This window comes from Seriola dumerili, unplaced genomic scaffold (assembly GCF_002260705.1).
Source record: "Seriola dumerili isolate Sdu_G_001 unplaced genomic scaffold, Sdu_1.0 BDQW01000169.1, whole genome shotgun sequence".
Taxonomy (NCBI): domain Eukaryota; kingdom Metazoa; phylum Chordata; class Actinopteri; order Carangiformes; family Carangidae; genus Seriola; species Seriola dumerili.
Window position 1 is genome coordinate 4,816,677 of NW_019174424.1, and position 22,723 is coordinate 4,839,399.

Here is a 22,723-nt window from a genome sequence, read left to right on the forward strand (position 1 = left end):
TGATTCTTATTGTCGTACCCCGTTTTGATTTTCCCCTCTTCTATCACACATTACAACTGTAGTTCTTTACCTGACATTTACCTTTATGCAGGTGAACTCACTTTAACTCACTTTATACCAGCACAGTATGAGAAGAATGTTCTTGTAAATTGAAGTTTTTGAACTTGCACCTGTTTTTCAGTTGTGAAGAAAGCACCAAGATGTGTTTGCATGACAAGCCAAGATGACGGAAGGGCCTCAGAGTGGCAGTGTTTTATTTTGTGTGAGTGTTTTTGTTGTTGTTGTTGTCCTTGGAGAGTAGATTTACACCACCCACGTGCTGTTACAGTTTTGATGATAATGGATGGATGACTACACTGCCTTTAGGTTCATATGATTCTCTCTCTTAACCTTGTTTCAAGTGCTTCAGGTTCAGTGACCTTTGACCCCTAGTGTAAATACAAAGACTGTACATAAATTGATGTATATAAATCTGAGAGGAAAGTATATGTAAAATGCATATCTTGAATATATATAATAATAATATATGTGCTGATATTTATCATGTGTAGAAAATGTAATGATTAAAAATTTGATGTTATTTTTGTCCCTGCACACAATGAACAGGTCTACTGTAGATTCATAATCTTTCACGTTGACACCAGGTAACGACGATGCTGCAGCAGAAATGCAGAATGTTATTTCTGCTAGAAATCAATCGTAGTCTTTCTAATTCTGTCTTTGCTTCTTTGACTTCAGACGACACTAATGAGTTACAGACCAATGTCCTATCTTTTCTTCTTTTTTTAATCAGTTATTTAATATTTAATAGATTCCTGTGTAAATAAGTAGATCACTTTGACCCTGCTTGGACCATTTAATGAATCCATAATGAGGCTAAATGTATAGCCCTAAGCTTATATTGTTAGACTGACTACAACAACGTAAAAATAATTGCTTAATCAATTAAGTTAATCAAAAGTTAATGTGTAGTCAACCACTGTCTAAATTGTTGGTATTCTCACCACAGTAATTAGAGGTGTTTCAAATTCATCAGATAACAGATGCTGCAGTGTCACTTTTTTTAATTTAATACAGAATGTCTTAGGACAATGATTTTGTCAATTTAAGTGCAATTACAGTGTTTACTGATCCACCTCAGTTCAAAAAGTGGTCAAAGTCACCCTTCCCAAACTTTCAGAAAAAAAGCCATTAATTTTATTGCAAAGCAATTATCATTTCTTTTTCTTTTCAAGTTTGTGTTTTTTGTTTTTTTGTTTTTTTGTTGTTGTGTGTGTGCGTGAGTTAACTTCTTACAAACTGAATTCTAGATTAACCTCTCTCCAAAAGTGATCCATGGTATGCCTCAGTGTGTGTTCTCAATGGACTATGTTTATGAAGATTTTTGGTGATGTTGATAATTATATTGATAGCTGTGGTGATTATTTGACAATTGCAAGTGCCCTCTTACACTGGTTGTTATTTTTGGAACTATAGGCATAATCAATGTGTACTAGAGGTTTAATTGTCTGTGCTGGATCCATACATTTATACGAGGAGGCAGGGGTATCTCTGAATGTGACTCACTCAGATCTCAAACGGTAGGGTATACCTGTTTTTCTAATACCTAACAGGATGAATGAAAGCTAGTTTTTGGATGAAGGTTAATTTGGGCCTGTTGGCTTGTATTATTACCAGTACAGGGCAGTATTACTGTAATGCTTTTGTGCATCATAACTGGAACTTACAGCCACCTAAAAGCATGCATTCATATTCATTATAGGTGTGATTACTATGCTGCTGAAAAGAAAAAAAATGTCTGTATCCTCCCCCAAAAACATCATGATTTCATCTCATATCTAATTTCAGCCAGTAAATGAACTTTACGGCTGTTTTCAAGAGCATATTCATCAGAGCCACCTTTTGCACCTAAGACTACACTGTTACATAGTTTTATCAAGCATTTCAACTACTGTAGGCCTATATTTCCTATCTCACCTCACCACCGAGTATGTTGGTCTCAAGTAAAGCTCAATTTGTTTACATTTTGTCGGGAGGGGGGGATTTTAAATGAGAAAAAAAGGAAAATCTGAAAAAAGTGTCATGCATGCGCTTAGATAGTCTTTTGATAATCCACGTTTTGTGTCAATCACTGTCTTTTTAGGGATTGTAAGAGGGGTAATGAATAAAACGTAGTGATGGACTCTAGAGAATGTGGATCACGATGAATGGTCCTTTGTGAGCAATACGGTAGAGGAGTGGATGTTGCCTGTGGATGTACTGCCTCCTTCTGCTTTCACTACTAGTGTACAAACAAAAACCTGCCGCTTGTCAAGCCCACCATGCCCACCCCTTCCTCCTCTGCTTAGCATATCAAGTGGAACACAGTGTGTACTGTGAAGCCTACCTGCAATCCTTATCAGAATGTCAGAAATAAATATATATATTAAACTCTACATTTTTAATAATGTCACCTGGTTCATGTGGGTTTTATTTCTGTTTTTTTATATTTCTGTAGAAAAATATATTTTTTTTTTTTATTGGACAGTTGATCCTGATGACTGAACTGTTACATGTGTTTGCCCATAAAGTGTCACAGTTTAAGTGAAAATAGCCTTAATAAAGGCAGTGTTAGCAGACGTTTCTCCTTCAAACTCCTAAACTAAAAGTAAGAACATAACAGATTTGGGTATCTCAACCTTGTTTTTTCTTCATCTTACAACCACTCAGATGTATTTTGTGGTATTAGAAGAATTTAAAAAGCTTCTGTGCTAACCCATTATTATTATTATATTTAATATGATTTCACAAGGGAAATTTTATTGTAGAATTGGTTCTTTTATGGTACTACTAAGTACATTTTTTTAATAATACATCCGTACTTTCACTTAAGCATGATTTTTAATGCAAAGCTTTTACATGTGATGGGGTATTTGCACACAGTTGAACTGACGCTTTTACTTAAGTAAAGCATGTGAGTACTTCTTCCACCACTGCCTAAATTCTGGGAATCTATACAACAGCATGAGAATATGGAGAAACCTAACAGCTGGTTCACTGAGCATTTTTCACGACCATGATTTGACCTGAATAAATTCCTATAGCATTACTTTTTGTACTACTACTACTTTTTCAGCTCTTATCTCTTTACCATGGCTTTAGGGTTGATTTGGGTCCATGCACTGACATGCAAGCCACAAACTGGACCTAAAAAGTCTGACTCATCAAATGGATTTAGTCATTGTTATCGTCCTCCCATACTCAGAGAAACCAAGTTGAAGCTGAAAAGCAGAAACCTTTTCAAGCGTGTAACCAGTAGGACTGGCCCGGCAGGATGACTGAAGGCTTGCCACAGGAGGAAACTAGGAGTGTCAAAGTTTGTCAGGATGCCTCTGATAGAGAACTAATCTTTAATTTCTTACATAATACACAGCAAGTGCAACATAGGTATGTTGTAAAAATGATTTAACTCTGCCCAAGAGCAATTGACATTAGACTTATCTCCAAGAAATTGATTGGCATGTTATCTTATTTTTAGTTGTTTTTTTTTGTTTTTTTTTACATAATTTCTGTTCTCATTTTTGCCAAAATAACCATAACAACCCCCTCTCTGCTGTCTCAGAGAACTGTATTCGTAAAGATTCAGTGGTAATCTAACGCTGCAGTGCAGCAGCAGTGTATCTCCTTACAGCAACCAACCAGGCTCAGCTCATCCCACCTGCTAGTCTCTCTCCTTCAGACTGTCATGGGAGCATCAATTATTTCTGACTGAAAGTTTTGAAGGTGACTCTGTTTACAGCGTCTTTGTACACACTGCAAGGGAAGCAACTCACCTGCTGTAAAGGATGTTACTGAAAGGCTAAATACAGCCATTAGCTCAATCCAGTTATCTGCCAATTAAACACTTTTTTACAGGTTTAAGGGTGTTAAATGGAAATTGTATGAGAGTGTGTTTTTTTTGTTTTTTTTTTATGTCTGACACCTCTACTTTGATGTAAGGAGAGAAGGTCTGTCAACGTGACAACCCGACACTTTGCTCCCTCACTTAACCAAGCAATTTGCAGCCTTTGCAAAGTTATTGCCTGCTGCTTGGAAACAGGGTATCCAACAACAGGGTAACACAATGATGAATTGAACTGCTTGAACAGCATTGGGATTATAGGGTTAAATAGTTTTTATTGCCTTTTTTCTCACAAACCCTTTTTTTAAATTGTTTAAACTAGATCTCCAAAATGTCCACTCTCATTGAATTCAGAAGTTTTCGGATGTGCGTTGATATCGTTATAATTTCCTGCATTTCTTGCATTTTCAGAAAACAGGTAGAACTTGTCACAGACAGGAATGCAAAACAAAAGGCTTAGCTGTCAGGGCTTTTCCAACCTTTACTTTGCTTGACTGTTGCTTGGTAATACACATAAAAGAGGTGGGCATGCCAATAAACTCCCTGTCTTTTCCCTAAAACCAGGGAGGGCAATGACAATGCCTGATCATATCTTTAAAATCATGTTGCAAACTAAGATATATATCTTTCCTGAATTGTACATTTTCAGCAGATTGGTTTTACATTGATGCTCAGATTATTTTTGATCGGGCAAGTCCAGTTTCACACACTTCATTGGATAGCTGATGGATAAATTTGGATTTGTGTAGGAGAGTTTTTTTCTCTAAATGTCATTTCATCATTCATCATCATCATTGGCACTTCATAATCCAGACTCCCACATCACTGTACTATGCCAACAAAATCCAGGGTAAAGTCGCAGCCACCAGTGCCAGTATGGTAAAGGCTGACAGTAAAACGAGGAGGCATCGTGCAGTTGTGCAAATCCTGCGCCTTCGCCTGCGCTGGGGTTGAACCACAGTCATCACAACACTGAGCGCATCTTCTTCAGCCATGGGTCGCCCTTGAGCGCTTATGATAAAGATCTGAGATGCAGTATGTCTGGGGCTGATCAACCGCTGTCGACGGACTCGCTCAGAGATCCCCCTGAACAGGTCAACGATCCAATTAACTCCCCTAAGTGAACTGTTCCACGAGGCGCGCCGTGCGCCCTGGAGCTGTCCCAGTGACAGAGGGAGAGGCACCTCCAGGGTCTGCGCTTCATCTGGATTTGGATCCTTGTCCGCCGCAAGGGACCCCAGCGCTTCCTTTTGTTTCTTGATGAACGTGAGATGTCGGCAGATAGGGCAAACGATCGTGTCTCTGATGTTTCCATCGCTGCTGACCAGCGTTTTGACCAGGCAGTCGTGACAGAATACATGCCCGCAGCTCAGAGTCCTTTCAGCGCCCGACAGACACTCATAGCACACTGGACACTCTCGCGCGTCCTCCTGGCCATCGTCCTTGTAAAATGCCATAGAAGGAAAAACAACTGCAGCAAGAGAGTTGAGCTAATAGCGTAATTATTCCGTCTAAAATTAGACTGCTTGGTAAATGTGGTGTGAAGTCCTCTCCAAGTGATGTTTCCATCAGCGCATGACTTTCCTTACTTTCGGCTGTCAGTGGAGGCGGGAGTGGCGCCTTGTCAAACAGGGCCTGCCACCTGAGGCTGCAGTCACTTGACTGATTGGGCCCCCTGAAAGCATTATTGGCAGTTCAAGTGCAGAGCTGGTTCACATTCCATGTTCTTCATATAAGGTCATTTATCCTGGCTTTCTTTGAAGATTGGTAACATAACATTTTTCAAAGCGGCATCTTGTAAGTTTGATTTCACATTAACAGTTTCGAATCAATGCTACTTAAAAGCCTATTTCTTGTTTTTTGGTCTAATGTCTTCTCTGAGATACGTTTACTGGGGACAAATATACCTACTTCCAAAAAAGAAAGATTGCAGTGGAGTAAGCCATTCATGAATATAGAATATAAAACCATCACGGTACAAAACTAACATTGGTTAAAAAATTTGATTTATAGACAACTATTGGGTTGGCTAAAAATGTTAGGCTGATGTTCCCCAACCATGTGTGGTGGTTTATTACCTAACATCATATGCCACCTTGTGGTCAAAGCAGTGAAAACAATGTTGCTACAAATCTACAATCTAGTCCAATAAAGGTGCGGCTGATTCTAGCAGATCTATTTTTTTTTTTTTTTTTTTTTTTAGCTTTTATTTACAGTCCAAATATTAAACATTGCAAATGGATATCACCTTTAAGTCTCACAAATGGGGGAAAACAAAAATATGATGGACAAGGACAAAGACAGTAAAAAGAAAATAGAGTAAATAAAGAAATCATAAAGATTGAAGTGTTTTCAAAATTGTAGTTATAATAGCATGATCAATTGTACTCTAAATTTTATGAAATTTTAGAGTTTATAAAATATGCCAAAAGAATATGTATATTTGTAATCTTTTAGAAAAACATTTTCAATAAATATTTTTCCATTATAATTATCACATTTGTAATAAAACATATTTCACAATATATTATGAGATCATTAACAAAAAGTTTAAAGTATAAATTGACAACTAAATCTTTCTCTGTTCGTGCAATTCAATATGTACATTATTGTATTTTAGAATTTGTTATGTGTAGAGCTCCTATAAATGGTTCGCGGTCTAATGTCTTTATGTCACATCTAGTAGATCTGGTTCTATAGTAGCCCTACCCATTTCTGACGTAACCTAGAATTACGTCACCGCGCACGTCCATGTCAGGATTACGTAGCTTCCGGGAGACGCGTTGGCAATTTCCTAAACACAGCACAGTCACTTCAGCGTCAACCGAGGCCAGGGCAGGGGGAAGGTGTGTGTGAGTGTGTGTGTGTGTGTTGGATGTAACACGGGCTTGAAAACGACCTGCTGAAACAGAAGACAGTTGGACACCGTTTGACATGAGCAGGTAGTTTAATTTTACAGTCCATTTACTCAGTTTCGGTGTGTTTAACGTTTGACTTGTTGGTGTAGTGATGTCGTGCCCAGTTAAGGCTCCTGTGAGTTTACCGAGGCGCTCGGTTTCAGCCTTGATTTTTGATTCATGTGCCATACATATAATTAACACTTTCATATTCATATTTACTTAGACTTTTTATGTCTCCCACTTTCTGCTTTCCTTTTGATAGAGCACACTGTTTGATAGCTAAGCTAAGCCTCTGTACTGTCTGTCAAACCACGCAATATCAGGTGTCGCCACATTGATAGCAGCTTTTGAATTAGCGACCTGCCGCTGTAAAGCTAAATCTGACCTGTAACATGTTAGTATTCATTTTTTCAGGGATGTTTGAGTTAATATGTTTTGTAAAAATGCGTATGTTCGCTGTAAATTATCAACCAATTATTTATAATGAATGTCAGTTGTCATTTTTACAGTAAAGCCTCCTGCTGTTGGTTTTAAATGTTCACCTTAATTTTTTTTGTTAGTTTTTGCTGAACTTGCATGTCTGATTGTTTACATTAGAGCCAACCAATAAGTCATTTTCGAAAAAGTATTTGTTATCCTCCTCTCTTGGATCCTAAATATAGAAATGTGACTACGTCAATGTCAGCGCGTAAAATTCTTAGTAAGCACGATGTCATCTACTGTAAAAAGAGGATGTAGAGACAAGAATGTGGGAAAGGAAACTGTCTCTTCTTGACTACCTTCCCCTGGTTGTAATTTCCAGATGTCCCTGCAGTAAGTGGATTGTCACCATCACCAGGTCTGCTGGCTATGAGCCCTGCCTGTCCTGGTATTGTTGCAACAGACAAATAGATCCAGGGGTCAAACTGACACTGCTCCAAAGGAGGCTGAAATGAGAGAGTCATGTACTCTGGTACTTGTCCCATTACATGATGTAGCTTAAGCTTTTCATCTCATTTTAAGTGATGTATTATGTTACCATTACAGTGGCAGTTTGTCCTCATCTGTCCTGAATATGTGAAATAGCATTGGTAAGGGTATACCTCTATTGGCCCATTTGATTTAACTACCCTATCACTGGTCAGTGGGCTAATAAATAATTTGAGGTGTTGTTTATCCTGTTTAGGCCTTTGATCTGAATCCTCATGGAAATAGTTTCCTGTCCCTCATGCCTTTTGGAGACCCATGGGGATCAATAGGAGGCACCAGATCACATACAGCATCAAAATAAATAGAGATCTGCTATGTTTTCTAGATTACCTGGAGTTTAAATATTTCAGATTGTTTGCCGTGGAGAGATTTTGAAGCTCTCCTTGGTCATATAATACAACTAACATGTTATGTCAGTAGTAGGTTTGGAACATTTCGCTCTCTCTATTTTGGTCTCCAGTTTCCTTTGTGATTTCCAGAGTAGTGTACTGACACGTGAGGGGCCTGCAGCGAGTAAATTGTTGATGACGCCATCTCAGAGGAATGTGTAAGGGGAAGAGCAGGCGGCCCTGCCTCTGAGGCTCCATCCCTCCGAGTCTAGACCATCTTATTCTTGGCAAGGGAAATAACATATCCTCCGCCTTGTCTAAGCCCAACCCAGGCTAGTCTTGCTAAAGTATGATAATAATGGCTACAGTAACATATGCCACTAGATTTCCTTATATATATATATATATAACCACTTTTTGTACAGTTTTGACAACAGTCAAACCAAATTGCCCAAGCCTTATAAATAACCTATCTGCAGGAAATCCTTATGAGCTCAAGTCGGATTGTAAATATTCCTGGAGCTACAGCAATGATCGTGCTGGGGGCAGCTGGTGGATTCCCCTCCACACACACAGAACACTCAGCAGCTCTTTCCAGATGTGTTTAATAATTTCCTGAGACCTTCCTTGTAGGTCCACATAGATCACAGAGGGTGGCAGAGTTTAGTAGCTCACCAGAAAAGAGGAACAGCCGTCTAGTAAAGTGTTAACAGGAAGGAAGCAAACCTATTTACACTTGATCAAAACTTCAGAGTTAAGCTACAACAGGCAGCTTTGATCTACTTGGTGTTGGTCACACTCAATTAGCATGGATTGCTGCTAATGAATTTGTTATGTTGACATGACACATGAGTTGAGCTGTAATGAGGTTAGAAATTTGAAGAATCAATGAGGCCTTCTTTTACTGGGGCCAGTCATCAAGTTATAGAAAGGCTTTCCATGTCGGCCACTCAGTCGGTTTGTTTCAGTAAGTAAATTTTCATCAGAGGCTGTGGAGAGTGTAGAGTCACTGATTCATGAGTAACTCAGGATGACATGACCTCAGCTACAGGATGACATGGCCGGGCCGCTCGGGTAAAGAGAAGTCTGTTCTGTTATCTTCCCCAGTGAGGAATGAGGGGAATTTTTAATCTTGATTTGTCTGGTTGTTCAGCTCTGAGATAAGAAGTGAATGCACTGTACCTGACTCTACATGCCAAAGGATACAGACATGAAAGTGATGGACCATGTTTGAGACACCTTTTAATTTATTTTTAAATGCTTGGCCTTCTTGTAACCTACATAGCACCAGCCTTGCATTATTTTCATATATTGTACACTCTTAGCTCATATAAATGGCTGTGAGACTAATATGTATGTCTATTTAATCCTCAGGGTGCCCTGACATGGACACAGAGATGATTCCCAAATTTTCGTCAAAGGATGAGGAAGTTGATTACTGGAAGTCACAAGCCCTCAAATATAAGAAAAGGTAGGCCACATGGTTTCCTTCTCATGTGACTGGATAATGTCTATACTAAATTTCTTTGCTGTGTGAGCTGACTTGCGTAGCATAACCTCTTTATCCATGTTTAACATGTTAAAATCATTCACAGTGCACTGTACACGCAAACATAGACTAGATGTTCTATTGTGTTCTCAGCTTTTTGCTTACTAAGTTCATTCTTGAAAAGAGGGTTATGTAACAATGTGTCATTGTTTATTCTGTGATCTGTCTTGCCAGAACTTTGAACCAGATATCAGATGGCAGCAGTCGCCCATATTAAATTAACACACTCAGAAGACATTCAAAACTCTGAGCTGCAGTAACACAACTTTATTTAAAGAGTTGTAGATACTCACTCTTATATAATAGGCAGATGCTCATTTACCGAGTGTGTAGTTTTGTCTGTAGTTTTGTCTGTTTAAAAGTTTCAGCGGAGAAAGACTGGGTTTAGCCATATAAGGCAAATGACCAGACAAGCGTTTTGAAATCGGTGCCCACAAACAGCTGTGGCTTACTCGGAAGGAAATGACTACATCTTTGATTTCTTAAACAGAGACCACAGCCTATGTTGGGATAGGCAGCAGTGGTGCTGGGGCCCGTCGTTCTCTCCTGGAAGTGTACAGAGAAGGTTAAAGTTCTGGTGGTTTTCTAAGAAATTCCTGCTGTGGGTACATACTGTAGGGAAAAAAAACATCAACCCGTGGAAAAAATAACTAAGTATAGCCCATAGTAGCCATGGCTTGTCTCACACATGTTTCGGGGAGTATATTTTCTCAGGATCACTTTTACAGTAATCCATTCAAAGTGCCAACATGCTGTGTTTATTAGTTACCTATTGAGAAGTTATCTCTCTGAAGTGATCTGACTTCTTCCATTTTGTTGCCACCAGGCTACTTGGAAACCATACAGTCTTCAGTCATCACTAAAACAACGTCAAATGAACTTGTGTTTTCTCACAATCAGTTATTTAATGCTGCACTGTGCCACACATATGGTGCTCTGCTGGTCATTCTAAACCGTGAAAAACGTCAGGGAGGACAAGTCTGTGTGGTTAAACAGGGAGGTTATAGTGCCCAGCGTGCTGATGAAGCAGCCTCTGTGGTGCTGGTATGTGTGGAACGAGCACGACACAACAACTGATTCATGGATTCCACTGCTGTGTAGAGCCACTGAGAGGCCATTATCCCAGCACAAGTCAGCTGATCTCAGGCCAGGGTAAACCATAGTGTCAACCACAACAGGCGGAATAATTAGGGTCAATTTAGATTACTTCAATTCAGAGATAATACCATCAAACTCAAATTAGTTCTCCATCCTACACTACATTGAGATACTTACATAGATATACGCACACATACACATAGCAGAAACTAAGTAATAAATTATCCTGTGTGTTTTTCCCAAAGGTTCCCCATGAAGGGTCAGTGCTGACCAGCGTGTACACACATCCTGTTCCTTAGCCTTTATCCTCATCCTGTTTCTTTGCCCTCTCATTTTCTGCTCACCCCTGACCTTTAACCCCCCTCTACAGCTGAGGACACATGACAGCAGGTCTGTTTTTCTGAGCTACTTCTGAACCGCCTACTGTCACAGTTCAGCTGTCTCTTTAGAGCTGTATATTTAGAATGCTTAACTCGACAATGCTGAGCTGCACACTATTTCCTGTTTGGCAGAGACAGGATTGAAGGTTAAAAATCTACAAATATCTGACTGGCTTTTCATGCAGGTTTATTTCTGGCCAGTGGACATAAAGCTACTAGAACATGCCTGAGCCTGGCTCATCTTGCAGGACAAAAGCCTGTCGGTTTTCTAGAGCTCATGGTCATTCAGCCAGTCAGCTCAACACAATTGAATGGTGGACGATGAACAGGGTGGCTGGTAATTGACAATGATTGTTTATGTTTTCCCCATTGTGTACCATCCAGTTGCCATGATGCACAGGAGGAGTTGCAGGAGTTCCAGGAGGGGAGCCGTGAACTGGAGGCTGAGTTGGAGGCACAGCTCAGCCAGGCTGAACACCGCCTTCGAGATCTACAAACTGAAAACGAGAGACTGAAGAACGAGGTGGCCAACCTCAAGGTAACTGTGCCTGTTGACTTGCTGTGAAGCTTGTTTTGGAATTTGGCTTGCATTTAAGGTCTGCAGGTTAGGATACTAATAAAGTAATTTGGTTACTTAAGAGGTTATGTGATCTGTTAGATCCTGAGGACAAGGTCCAATGTCTGATTTGTATGCTAGGTGTTAATAAGGCATGCCCTTAGGTAATCCCTCAGCACTCCTTAATTGGATGTCAGGATAAGCAGGAAGAAAATAGAAAACTGCAAGGACAAGTTGGTTTCTTAATCACAGCAAGCAGCACCACTAGTCAGAATTTTCAGTGTGATCCTTTCATGATGGTGTACATTGTTGAGCAAATTGCCATAGGCTATATACGTTGAGGATGTTGCCGTAGCTACTGTACACTCAGCAGAAAAGGATTGTGATTCTTTACATGGCCCAACATGTGAGCATGCTTGCTGCAGCTAATGCTAAAAACAAACTGTGTGAATGAACTAGAGAGGCCGTGAATCATGCCTTCCTGTCTCTGTGCCTCAGGGAGCCACATTTCAGCCATGCGCCCCTGCCACTGACTAACTATAAAGTACCCCAGAGCAAATGAGCCACAGGGACTGTCCAGGGAACAAAGAGGCCATTTGAAAGTGAAATAAAGTGGAAGAACATCTTCACTAGCTTATGATGTTATGGTTCATCAGGTTTCCCCTACTGTTGTTAATGACTATTGCATTGTACATAAAATAGCAAATGGTATTTTCACACTAAATGCCTCTGTAAAAGGAAATGAAATCGGATTTTACCTGGAACAACAGGTCTCTTTGACATCCTTGTGTCTCTCCATACACTCACCCCCCAAGCTCTTTTCTCTTCCTCACTCTGTCCATCTCTATCAGGAGAAGCTGGAGCAGCAGTATGCCCAGAGTTATAAACAGATCTCAATGCTGGAGGATGACCTGGGCCAGACTCGCAGCATCAAGGAGCAGCTCCACAAATATGTCCGTGAGCTTGAGCAGGCTAATGATGACCTGGAGAGAGCCAAAAGGTCAGAGAGACACAAGTGTATACAGTATTGTAGCAGAGTGTAACAAAAAGCACAACATCTTTGACAAAAGACAAAAGAGACAAGACAAAAGAGTAGATATTTAGATTTGTTTGATTTATAACATACTATCAGATTCTGGTTTTTGTGCGATTGTTCTAGTATTCAGAGCTACAGTAATGAAAAGGAAAGATACTAACAGTTGTTCCCATCATTTTCTTTTTGCAGGGCTACAATAGTGTCTCTTGAGGACTTTGAGGGCCGTTTGAACCAGGCCATTGAGAGAAATGCCTTCCTAGAGAGTGAGCTGGACGAGAAGGAGTCTCTTCTTGTGTCTGTGCAGCGGCTGAAAGATGAAGCACGAGGTAAAGACAAAGCACAGGCAAATCCATTCTGCCCTTTTTCAAGGCAATATGGCTTGTGTGTAAGGGTTAATGGAGGAGTATTTCACGATTTTGACTCTGTCCTCTGCAGACCTGAGACAGGAGCTGGCAGTACGGGAGCGGACTACAGATAGGATGTCTGCACCCAGCTCACCCACCTTAGACACCGACAAGATAGATTCTGCAGTACAGGCCTCTTTATCCCTCCCAGCCACGCCAGTAGGAAAGAGCATAGAGCACCCCTTCATCAGCTCAAAAGGTCAGGTTTAATCTCACTCTTATATTTGCACACTGGAGATGGAAAATGAACTGCTATGTGTACTAATATGGGCTTGTATGATCTAGCTTTGACCAATGGCTGTGGCAGCTCATCCCTCACTCCTTCTGCTAGAATATCAGCTCTTAACATTGTTGGTGATCTCCTGAGGAAAGTTGGGGTAGGTACCATTCCTTTAAATGAAAAATTAACTTTTTTTAATATGTATATCTTTTTGGACACAGCATCATTATGTACAGTATTTTAGGGCTGACAAAGTAAACTCAAAAAAGTGCTTTATTATTTTGAATAGGTTGCAGAACACTGAGGAGCAATGTCTCATCAGCCATAGAACAAACTAAGGCTAGAACTGAGGCTAAAGACACATTGTGTTTTTTGTTTTGTCACTAGGCCTTGGAGTCCAAACTCGCGGCCTGTAGGAACTTTGCCAAAGACCAGGCAGCAAGAAAAAGTTACTCCACTGACAACAGCAAACTTATCAACAGCAATGCCACCAAATTCTCTCACTCTCTACATACCTCTTACTTCGACAAAACGTGAGTAAACCCGTTACACCTTTTAATGAACAGGGACTTGCATAAAAGCTCCAATTTGCAGAAAAATAATTGGTGTATTATACCTGTTGTTATGCATATTTATTAGTGTGTCTGTGTTTGCTAATGTTATACATGTTCTTGGCAACTGTAGGACTGTTAATGGTTTGGACCCTAGCTCCTTGACCTCCATGGCATCATCCAGAGCTGTGTCTCCACCAGGCATGCTGCCTCTGAGTGTGTGAGGCATCCCCCATGCCAGAGAAGACACTTTGAAAGACCATTACATTGTGTGCTACCAGTGTATGTGTGTGTGAGAGCGACAGAGGGCGTTTGAAAGGAAGAGTGGTGTGTGTGTGTGTGTGTTACAGTGTGTGTGTGTGTGTGTGTGTGTGTGTGTGTGTGTGTGTGTGTGTGTGTGTGTGTGTGTGTGTGTGTGTGTGTGTGTGTGTGTGTGTGTGTGTGTGCGCGTGTGCGTGCGCGCCTGTTTGGGATTGTGCATTTTTGAACCTGATGTGTGGAAGAGAGGCTTGACTATACAATTAACTTGCCTCCAGGTTGCAGCTCTTAATGCATCTGTGAGTAGGTGCACAGTTATTTGTGCATATTTTCCTACCACATACTTGCATGTGCCTAAAGCTGTACTGTACTGTGCTCGTATGAATGTTATTGCAACGTGTTGCTCTCTAGATGTCAACTCTGAAGTGGTTATCTTCTTCTGTCAACTTTGAAGTGGCTATCCACTGTTCATTTGAAAACTACTATCCCTGACAAAAGGTCCTTAACAGACTACAGCTTCATCTTAGCCTTTTTTTCCCCCCTGTATTTTCACTTAAATTGCACAGTTAAGCTAATTTCAATTTAGAATGTATTATATTTAAAAAGGGATGTGTTTATATTAACTAATTTATCTCACAGTATGCTTTAAAATGCAATATTTCCTATTTTGCAATTTCTTTGCATGTGTGCATATGTAATGTGGGGTTGGAGAGGTATAGTTGGACCCCATATTCATGACTGAAGTGAATGTTGATCGTTCAAAGCCATGTAGCCATAGTGCAGTCTTTCCTCTTGTTACTGGCTACTTGCTGCAATTGATCTGGAAGTAGTCTTTGTGTTAATGGTTGGAGATATCAGCTGGTTCTGTCCTCTGGGTCAAACCTGCACTTAAACTCACAGCTCCTCGCAGGTTTCGCTGCAGTCCAGTGTTTTCCTCTTTGGACATCCATTGGCATTTTGAGGGAACAGTTTTGCCTTTTTTTAAATGTTTAATGTGGATATATATATATATATATATTTTTTTTTTTTTTTTCAAGTATTGTGACAGGCTCATTTACCTCGTTCTGATGCAATGGCTATTATCCATGGTGGATTTTTAATATAAAATCCACACAAAGGTATACACAAAACAGAAAAGACTCAAGGAAACCTTTTGAGACTGTTAACTTTGACTGGTTTATGTGAATTCATGGTAAAGTGTGGCCTTTGTGTCATGCAGCACATTTGCTAACTCTCTGTTAATTTGACTTTGACTCTTGGAGTTTTAGCAGGTTGGATATTGGCAATGTATTCATTTTACATCCCTGATTTTTGTCTAAATCCATTTTGCTCACAGACGTCTCCTCATCAATAGAATCTTTGTGTCACCGTTTCGATATCTCGAAGCATATTTGAAGCCTTTAGCATTCATAGTTATTTAATAATTTGAGATGTCACCTTGAGAACTCTATGAGCCTGTTACTTAAGTGTGTTCTACCCTCAGTGTATATAGCTTGTAAGGATGGTAATTTTGCCTACCACATTTGTACATACTGACATTTGGCTTTAAGGTCCTATTTATTTCAGATTCTGTATGGCATGTGTTCAAATAATGAGTTTTACTGTTGTACAGTGGTTGAAGCCATTGTATTACGATATCAAATTGTCAAAATTGTTGAAGTAAATAAAGATTGAGATGAAGACACTGCACTGCTTATTGTTTAAGTAGAGATTATATACTTTAAAGGTTCTGTAAATAAGATTTTTAACAATAATATAGCAGCAAACAACTATTTTCTATGTAAAGATATAGTACAGTATTGGTGTCCTGAGCAGAGAACGAAGCCGCACCCCCTCTATATGTGTTGTAATGTGAGTCTCTGTTCTTTGTTTAGGTAGCCGGTATGGTAGTGCATGCATGTGAGTCTCTCTCGGCCCCTCCTGATAAACTGTTGGCCTTCCCCACATTTATAAACACAGGGACCGCCCACAGGTGAGATGGCACAGTGCAGTATGCAGTGTTCAGGTGAAAGCAACCCTCCAGAATTTCCCCCACTGAAGAAACCACTTTTTCAGCTATAAAGGCCTCGGACAAAGAAAATGATAAGACCAGAGCACAGGCAGACTAGTATGGGGGCTAATGCCTCAAATCCGGGTTGGCTGGTGGACCCTCAAAACATCCATTAAGTCTGTTATTAGTGACCAGCTAGAAGGCTTGATAACATTAGCCAACTTGCTGTTACCCATATTATGAATAGAATTGTTCTGCAAATGTTGCCATCGCTAGCTGTCTATCTGCAAGCATTGATATAGTATATCATGGCAATGCAAGCGTGGGCTAGTGGTTGTGGCTGGATTGTTTGTTTGTTGGCTCTCATATACACGATATCTGTATTCAGTTGTGCTTCTTGTTGTGTGTTTAGTTGCAGCCTTCAGTGGGTCTTGAGAGAAGGGGGGTGGGATAGGCCAGAAGTGTGGTAGACATAGCATTGATCTGAGATGCTGGCGGTCTAGTGCGACATCTAGTGGCAGTGACGATCATTTACAGTACCTTTTTTTTTTTTTTTTAAATCTTAGTTTCACCTACTGGACATTTTTGTGGAGCTTCCAGGCCCATTTTGAGACCATCATCAGTGGTACACTTTGTGATAAGAATTTATTCTGAAACAATGATTACCAAGGTCAATAATGTACTATAGACAGTTTAGATTTTTATATAAACATTTAATCAACAAAATATATATTTATTAAACAATATTATTATTTTAAATTGATTCATGGTACCAAATTCATTAGGTCCCCTGCCAGACTCAGTGTCCATCAATGCACAAATTAAAGGCCCAGTTTCTTCTCCATATCCTGCTTTAAAATGTTCTTCTTGATCTAGAAAAATGAAAATGGCAGCGATCGCAGTTTTATTTTGATTAATTATAAATCATCCTGCTAGTGTTGATGTGTTGGTATTAGCGCAGAAGTTACCTTTCCAGAGACAGTCAGGGGGTAGCTGTCTACAAAGATCACATAGTGTGGGATTTTGAAGTGAGAAATCTAGAAAAAAGAAAAATAAATATCAGCCAGAGAGGATAGCTTTGTTGAGCTTTTGTTTGTTTTATTTATCACCTACTCTCACCTGGCCTTTGCAGAACGCTCTAATCTCCTCTGTACTGGAGATGTGGCCCTCCTTCAGCCTGATGCAAGCACACACCTGCTCGCCCAGCCTCTCATCTTTCACTCCAACCACCTGGGAAATGGAACACCTAGTATTTGGACCTGCCACCACAGCTGATTAATGTGACCTCTCCATGAAACTTATGTGAAATATATTAGTATTGTTTACAAAAAACAACAAAAAAAGAGATTTCAACTGCAGTTCCTGCATGAAAACTGCATCAAAACTACAGCTTCATAAGTGGATCGCTGCTATCAAATTTTCAAAGATACTTTGCTGCCCCCGAGTGGTTTTGAATCTTACCTCCAACTCCTGCACTTTAGGATGTGTATAGAGAAATTGCTCTATCTCAGCAGGGTAGATGTTCTCCCCTCCACGGATGATCATGTCCTTAATGCGTCCTTCAATACGGCAATATCCCAGACTGTTCAGGCTGGCTGTGTCACTGTGTAGAGGAAAATTGTAGCAACAACCTCTTTGCCACTAACATAGATATACATCTCTACCCTGAACAAAACATATTTTTCTGTTGAGTGACATAAAGACATAAGTCAACATTCATCTTACCCAGTCCTGTACCAGCGATCTTGGGAGATAACCTCTCCGGTTTTCTCAGGATCCGCCCAGTACCCGTGCATGACACAACTGCCTCTGATCATCAGCTCACCTGATGTGCCTAGAGGGACTATCTCCCCAGTAGTGGGGTCCACCACTTTAGCCTATAGTTACAACCATACTGTAAGTCATAGTGTTGTCATGGAAATGTGAAGCTTGTGCGAAAGAGGAGGCATACCTCAGTGTGGCTCATGATACAACCAACAGTATTTATCTTCAGCTCCTCGTTGTCTTGTGGGAATCCCAAAAATGTAATGGGGCTATTCTCAGTGGTTCCCTATCCAGTCTGTTTGAAAATGATGGATACATGTTCTTTTATGCTGAAAAAGTATTTAAATAATATATATTTAAATGAAAATTAAAAAAAATAAGGGGAGGATATGTAAGCACTCACCATTATCTCTTTCATGTTCATGTCTGTTCTCAGTTTTCTCACAATCTCAGGGGGGCATGAAGAACCTCCCATGATCCCTAAAGCACGACAAATGGATAAGGATGCTTCAAATAATAATAATGGCTCCAAACATCAAACCAAATCCAGAACAACATAGCTTTAGTCTTTGGTCTTCTCACCAGCTTCAATTGATGACAAGTCATACTTGTGTAACTCTGGTTGGCTAAGCAAATCAGTGAACATTGTGGGAGTGCCATAGACGATATTACACCTTGAGTAAAAATACATTGCAGTCAGTGAAAGTGCATTGTGCTTTCCATTTGTAAGTCATTTGGGTGATGAGAAGCGTGTCGTACTTTTCAGAGTTTGATACCATGCATTGCCATACTCATCCCTCCAAGTACAGAGCCAAAGCAGTGGTACATGGGTACAGGCACACACACTCGCACCTGAGGCTGATGGAAATATATGCCCACTATGAGCTTCCAAACTGCTCTTCAGAAACCTACGTCCATCTTTATTTACAGTCTATGGGTGGAACAAGCTACCAAATTCTACCAGAGCAGGTGCGTTCCTCTCTATCTTCAAGAATCTCTTGACCACTTGAAGCACTTACTATGCTCTTTTGGTGCACTTCTTTACTTGATCTCCTTGCATTTATTAAATAGATGTGGTATTTATCCGAATGTTTCCTACTGCACTGAAACTTTAGTGATGTCCCTCACTTGCATGTCGCCTGGGATCAAAGCATCATAAAAGTAAGTTATGTAAAGGTAAGTCTAAATGCAAAAGCTTCACATCATAAATGTGCGGTTGACAAATCTGCAGAAATTATGTGATGGAATCATGCCAACATGAACCAGAATCTCAAAGGAAATATTTCCAACATCTTGTGGAATCCATGCCACAAAGAGAGCAAAGGGAATAAAGTGCTTGATGAATGTATATGTTACATCATGATGTCAGTCCAAATACCAAGTACAATACTGAAGGCTACCGATGTGAACTGAATGTTGATGGGATCATCGAAGGACAGCTTGCTCTGTAGATCCATCAGCTCTTTGTGGTGCCGACTCTCCCCTGCTTGCATCACATCCTCTACGTGGAGCATCCCTGGCTGTCTGCTATCTGTCACAATCACCATACGCAAGTCTGGCACCCTGGCAGACCTAAGACAGGATCTTTATATTACATCCAGAAAACCTTCAATTATACATAGTTTGTGAAATATTTATTGTATCTTATTCCAATAATGATAACAGAGAAAGAGTAGTTGTCATGAGAATACTTTCAGAAATCTGTCATACCTGGAGCTTTTGACCATGCCAGCTGGTGTCAGATCGATCTCTGGGCAGATCTCTCTCAGCATCTCGCAGAACTTCTGGGTTTTAAAGTGGGTAGGGCAGACCACTGCTTTACACTGGACCTAGACACAACATACTAATCAAGTTGAATTTAAGTTCATACATGCTTTTGTGTGAGGAATTTGCTAGTATGATAGAAGTAAATTGACAGCTGTCAGTTGTCTAAATTGACATGCTTTTGCGTTTCACTTTGGTTAAGTAGTGACGCAACACTGGCTGCAAGTTATACCTTATTCAAAGTAAACTCCACTTCCTTCACCTGATAGGCTGGGTTTAATGACACCTGCAAGGATAACAGCAGTTTAAAATCAAGTCTATTATACAGCCACTCACCACACATTTCTAAAAAGACCTTTATATTTCATACGTTATATGTCATGTTCTATAATGCATAAAGAATATTATATCATCCTCTGTATAGAGGTTAATATATATGAAGGAATTATAATGACCTGGTAAATATATAATGGTGCAACTAGATTAAAAACTCCCCTGGACACCTGAATATGTTCAATGTCCTACTCACTGACACTATACAGCATGATGTAATTTGTCCAGTCACTGAGCTGAAAGACTTTCTGTCTAACCACAAGGCTATACTGCTGCAAATGTCATTTTAAAGGCATACACAGCTCCCAAACTCACCAGTATAATTCCAGCCTTGGCTGAAGCAAATTGGAAAAGGATCCATTCATATATGTTGTGTTCCCAAACCCCCAGTTGGTCACCTCGCTTCAGCCCCAGAGCAAGGAGACCTGCAGCCACCTTGTCAACCTGCAGCAATGAATGTCACAAAAATATTAGACAATTCTTTCTTTTAGGAACCAAAATTAGAGTTACAGATTTTTTTTTCTAATACATGCAATTTTTCATCCCAGGACCACTACAAAGGATTTCATCAGGAGTCAAAAGGTCAACTAACTATTTTATTATCCTGCAAAATTAAGACTGAAAGAAAAACAACTTGTACTTATCAGTGGTTTGATACGCTGAGCTCACTAATTAATTGTTAATTACATTATTGAAAGAAGAGTCCTGTAGTGTTAGAATTCAAATCTCTTGACTTTTGACTCTCAGTGGCAAATGGTTGGATCATTTGATTGCAGCTTTCAAAGCTCCAAAATTATCAACTCATTAGTAAGATGCCATTGTGTCAAAGGTTGACACATGCAAGAAGGCTCCTGAAAGCCAAAGCTGACGGCTCAAAATCTGAGATGCACATCTTGCTGAAACTGTGCAAAGGTTTTCCGGATGCCATCCTGCAGGAAGACCAGCGCTGGCCTGACCGTGAAGGTCAGGCCAGCGCTGCACCGTGTTGTCCAGGCTCTGGCCCACAGTCAGGGGGAGCAGAGGGAAGGTGGAGGTGCCATGCACATAGCTCGTGGTCAGAGAGGGTTTGTGAGGTGGACTGTCCACATGGAGTGACCGGGCACTGAGAACAACATTCAGCAAAAAGCACATTGGTCAAATAAAGTGCGCAGACTATGACTTGAACATTACGCTTACAGTAACTGCATTTATAGTAACTGTAACTGATTATTTAACACTCCTCTACATTACAGAATACATGAGCCTTGGGTAAGCTGATGAATAAGACATAAAATCACACACCGTGCCAAGACAATCAGACTCAGACTCAATCTTAACGGCCAAAAAAATACCAGAGCACGAGCTATCTAATGCAAGCAAAAACATAATTTTTTTTTAGTGCAGTGATGTGACCCTTAAACAAAACAACCATACAGAATAACACTGAGCTCATATTGTTGACAGACAGCAGAATAGTTGTGGTCAGCCTTTGAGGACATGAGAGCCAGAAATTACCAGACAAATATTTTCTTGTTCTTTACATGATGTATTTATGTTGTCAGCTAGAGAATCAGGGTTTCCTTGGACATCAGTGTTTCTCTTATTGTGTTGTAAAGGTATTACTCCTCAAACCCAAAGATAATTGTTAGCAGGAATTAATAACTGTGCCACTGTTGAATTTCCTAGCCATTGGTAATAAATGGTGCATGGTTTATTTGGGAAAACCACTACAGAGGCCTTGGTTTTGGAAGACATTAACTTTACACAGCTGAAGAGGGAAAATTCATGCCTATAAGATGCTTAATCATTGTTAGGGAACAAACCCACCATTGTGGCACATCAGCAAATATTCGTTCCACCAGACAGCAATTGAGAAATCCACACATTCAAGGCCACACTGAGGGTTGAGAGGTTAAAGTCTGAGATACCTGGTCATTAAATTTGACAACGTCCAGCCAAAAAGGGAAGGGAACTGTGAGACAGAGACTGTATAGCTGTACTGCCTAAAAATCAACTGCGATCAATTAACAATGTTTGTGTATATCTTAGCCACCTCCAGGTTATGCATTTAAAGCCTTTGTAAAAGATAACATGGCCTTTATTTTTTCAATCACTGGCTTAAAACCAAGTTAATATTTAGATATGTCACAAAAGTCTTTGATTGGTTTAAAAGCCACATTTTTATATGTATTGTTAGCCATTGCAGACATCTGTATTTAATTTGTGAGTAATACCATGTTGCCATTCAACCACTTGAGCATGAAGAGCATAAACTTACCGACACCACTGGAGCAAACTTACACTGCATGATTTCCATGTCTTGCTGTTTCTGAGTCCATCCACAGATCGGGGACTGTGAGCACAGCACCTTAGCAGTGAGGAGGAAATCAGTCCTGACATCGGTGTCAAGTGTCACACAGTCAGTCTGTTTCAGCTAATTCTAAATACAGTCCTGATATATCTGAGTGGAAGACACTGGGTGTTGATGAGCTGGTTCTTACCAGTTTACCTTTACTCTGGTTGGATTTTACCCCTATATGTGTAATCTTTAACCTCCACTCATTATTCTCACTGGCTGAGAGATAAGAAGCCATTCAATTCACATTTTAGCACATTTCAAGAAAACTTTAATTCCATTATAATATTTACTATTGACCAATTCTGACAAGACCATACAAATCATGAATTCAAATGTAGTTATATATGCCAAAAGTGAAAGATTTTGAAATGTAAGCACTCAGAAGGCAAAAGATAAGGCCCTGC

At 40.0% G+C, this 22,723-nt stretch overlaps 2 protein-coding genes and 1 pseudogene across 2 annotated transcripts; 1 reads left to right on the forward strand and 2 right to left on the reverse strand.

Moving 5' to 3' along the window:
* Window positions 1-4,186: 4,186 nt before the first annotated feature.
* Window positions 4,187-5,479, reverse strand: rnf222 (ring finger protein 222). Its single transcript, XM_022752668.1, has one exon. It carries the CDS (start codon window positions 5,335-5,337, stop codon window positions 4,711-4,713), a length of 627 nt encoding a protein of 208 aa, XP_022608389.1. The 5' UTR covers window positions 5,338-5,479; the 3' UTR covers window positions 4,187-4,710.
* Window positions 5,480-6,679: 1,200 nt separating this feature from the next.
* Window positions 6,680-14,224, forward strand: LOC111227075 (nuclear distribution protein nudE-like 1-B). Its single transcript, XM_022752460.1, has 9 exons — window positions 6,680-6,822; window positions 9,453-9,549; window positions 11,490-11,643; window positions 12,513-12,661; window positions 12,887-13,023; window positions 13,133-13,300; window positions 13,387-13,478; window positions 13,709-13,854; window positions 14,006-14,224. The coding sequence occupies exons 2-9, from the start codon at window positions 9,464-9,466 to the stop codon at window positions 14,094-14,096; spliced, it is 1,023 nt and encodes a 340-aa protein (XP_022608181.1). The 5' UTR covers window positions 6,680-6,822; window positions 9,453-9,463; the 3' UTR covers window positions 14,097-14,224.
* Window positions 14,225-16,913: 2,689 nt separating this feature from the next.
* Window positions 16,914-22,360, reverse strand: LOC111227282 (annotated as a pseudogene).
* Between the last annotated feature and the right edge of the window lie 363 nt (window positions 22,361-22,723).

Coding starts and splice junctions, on each gene's coding strand:
- rnf222 (XM_022752668.1), bottom strand. CDS start 5,337: ATGGCATTTTACAAGGACGATGGCCAGGAGGACGCGCGAGAGTGTCCA.
- LOC111227075 (XM_022752460.1), top strand. CDS start 9,464: ATGGACACAGAGATGATTCCCAAATTTTCGTCAAAGGATGAGGAAGTT. Junction 11,644..12,512: donor ACGAGGTGGCCAACCTCAAG/GTAACTGTGCCT, acceptor CATCTCTATCAG/GAGAAGCTGGAGCAGCAGTA. Junction 13,301..13,386: donor CCCCTTCATCAGCTCAAAAG/GTCAGGTTTAAT, acceptor TGTATGATCTAG/CTTTGACCAATGGCTGTGGC.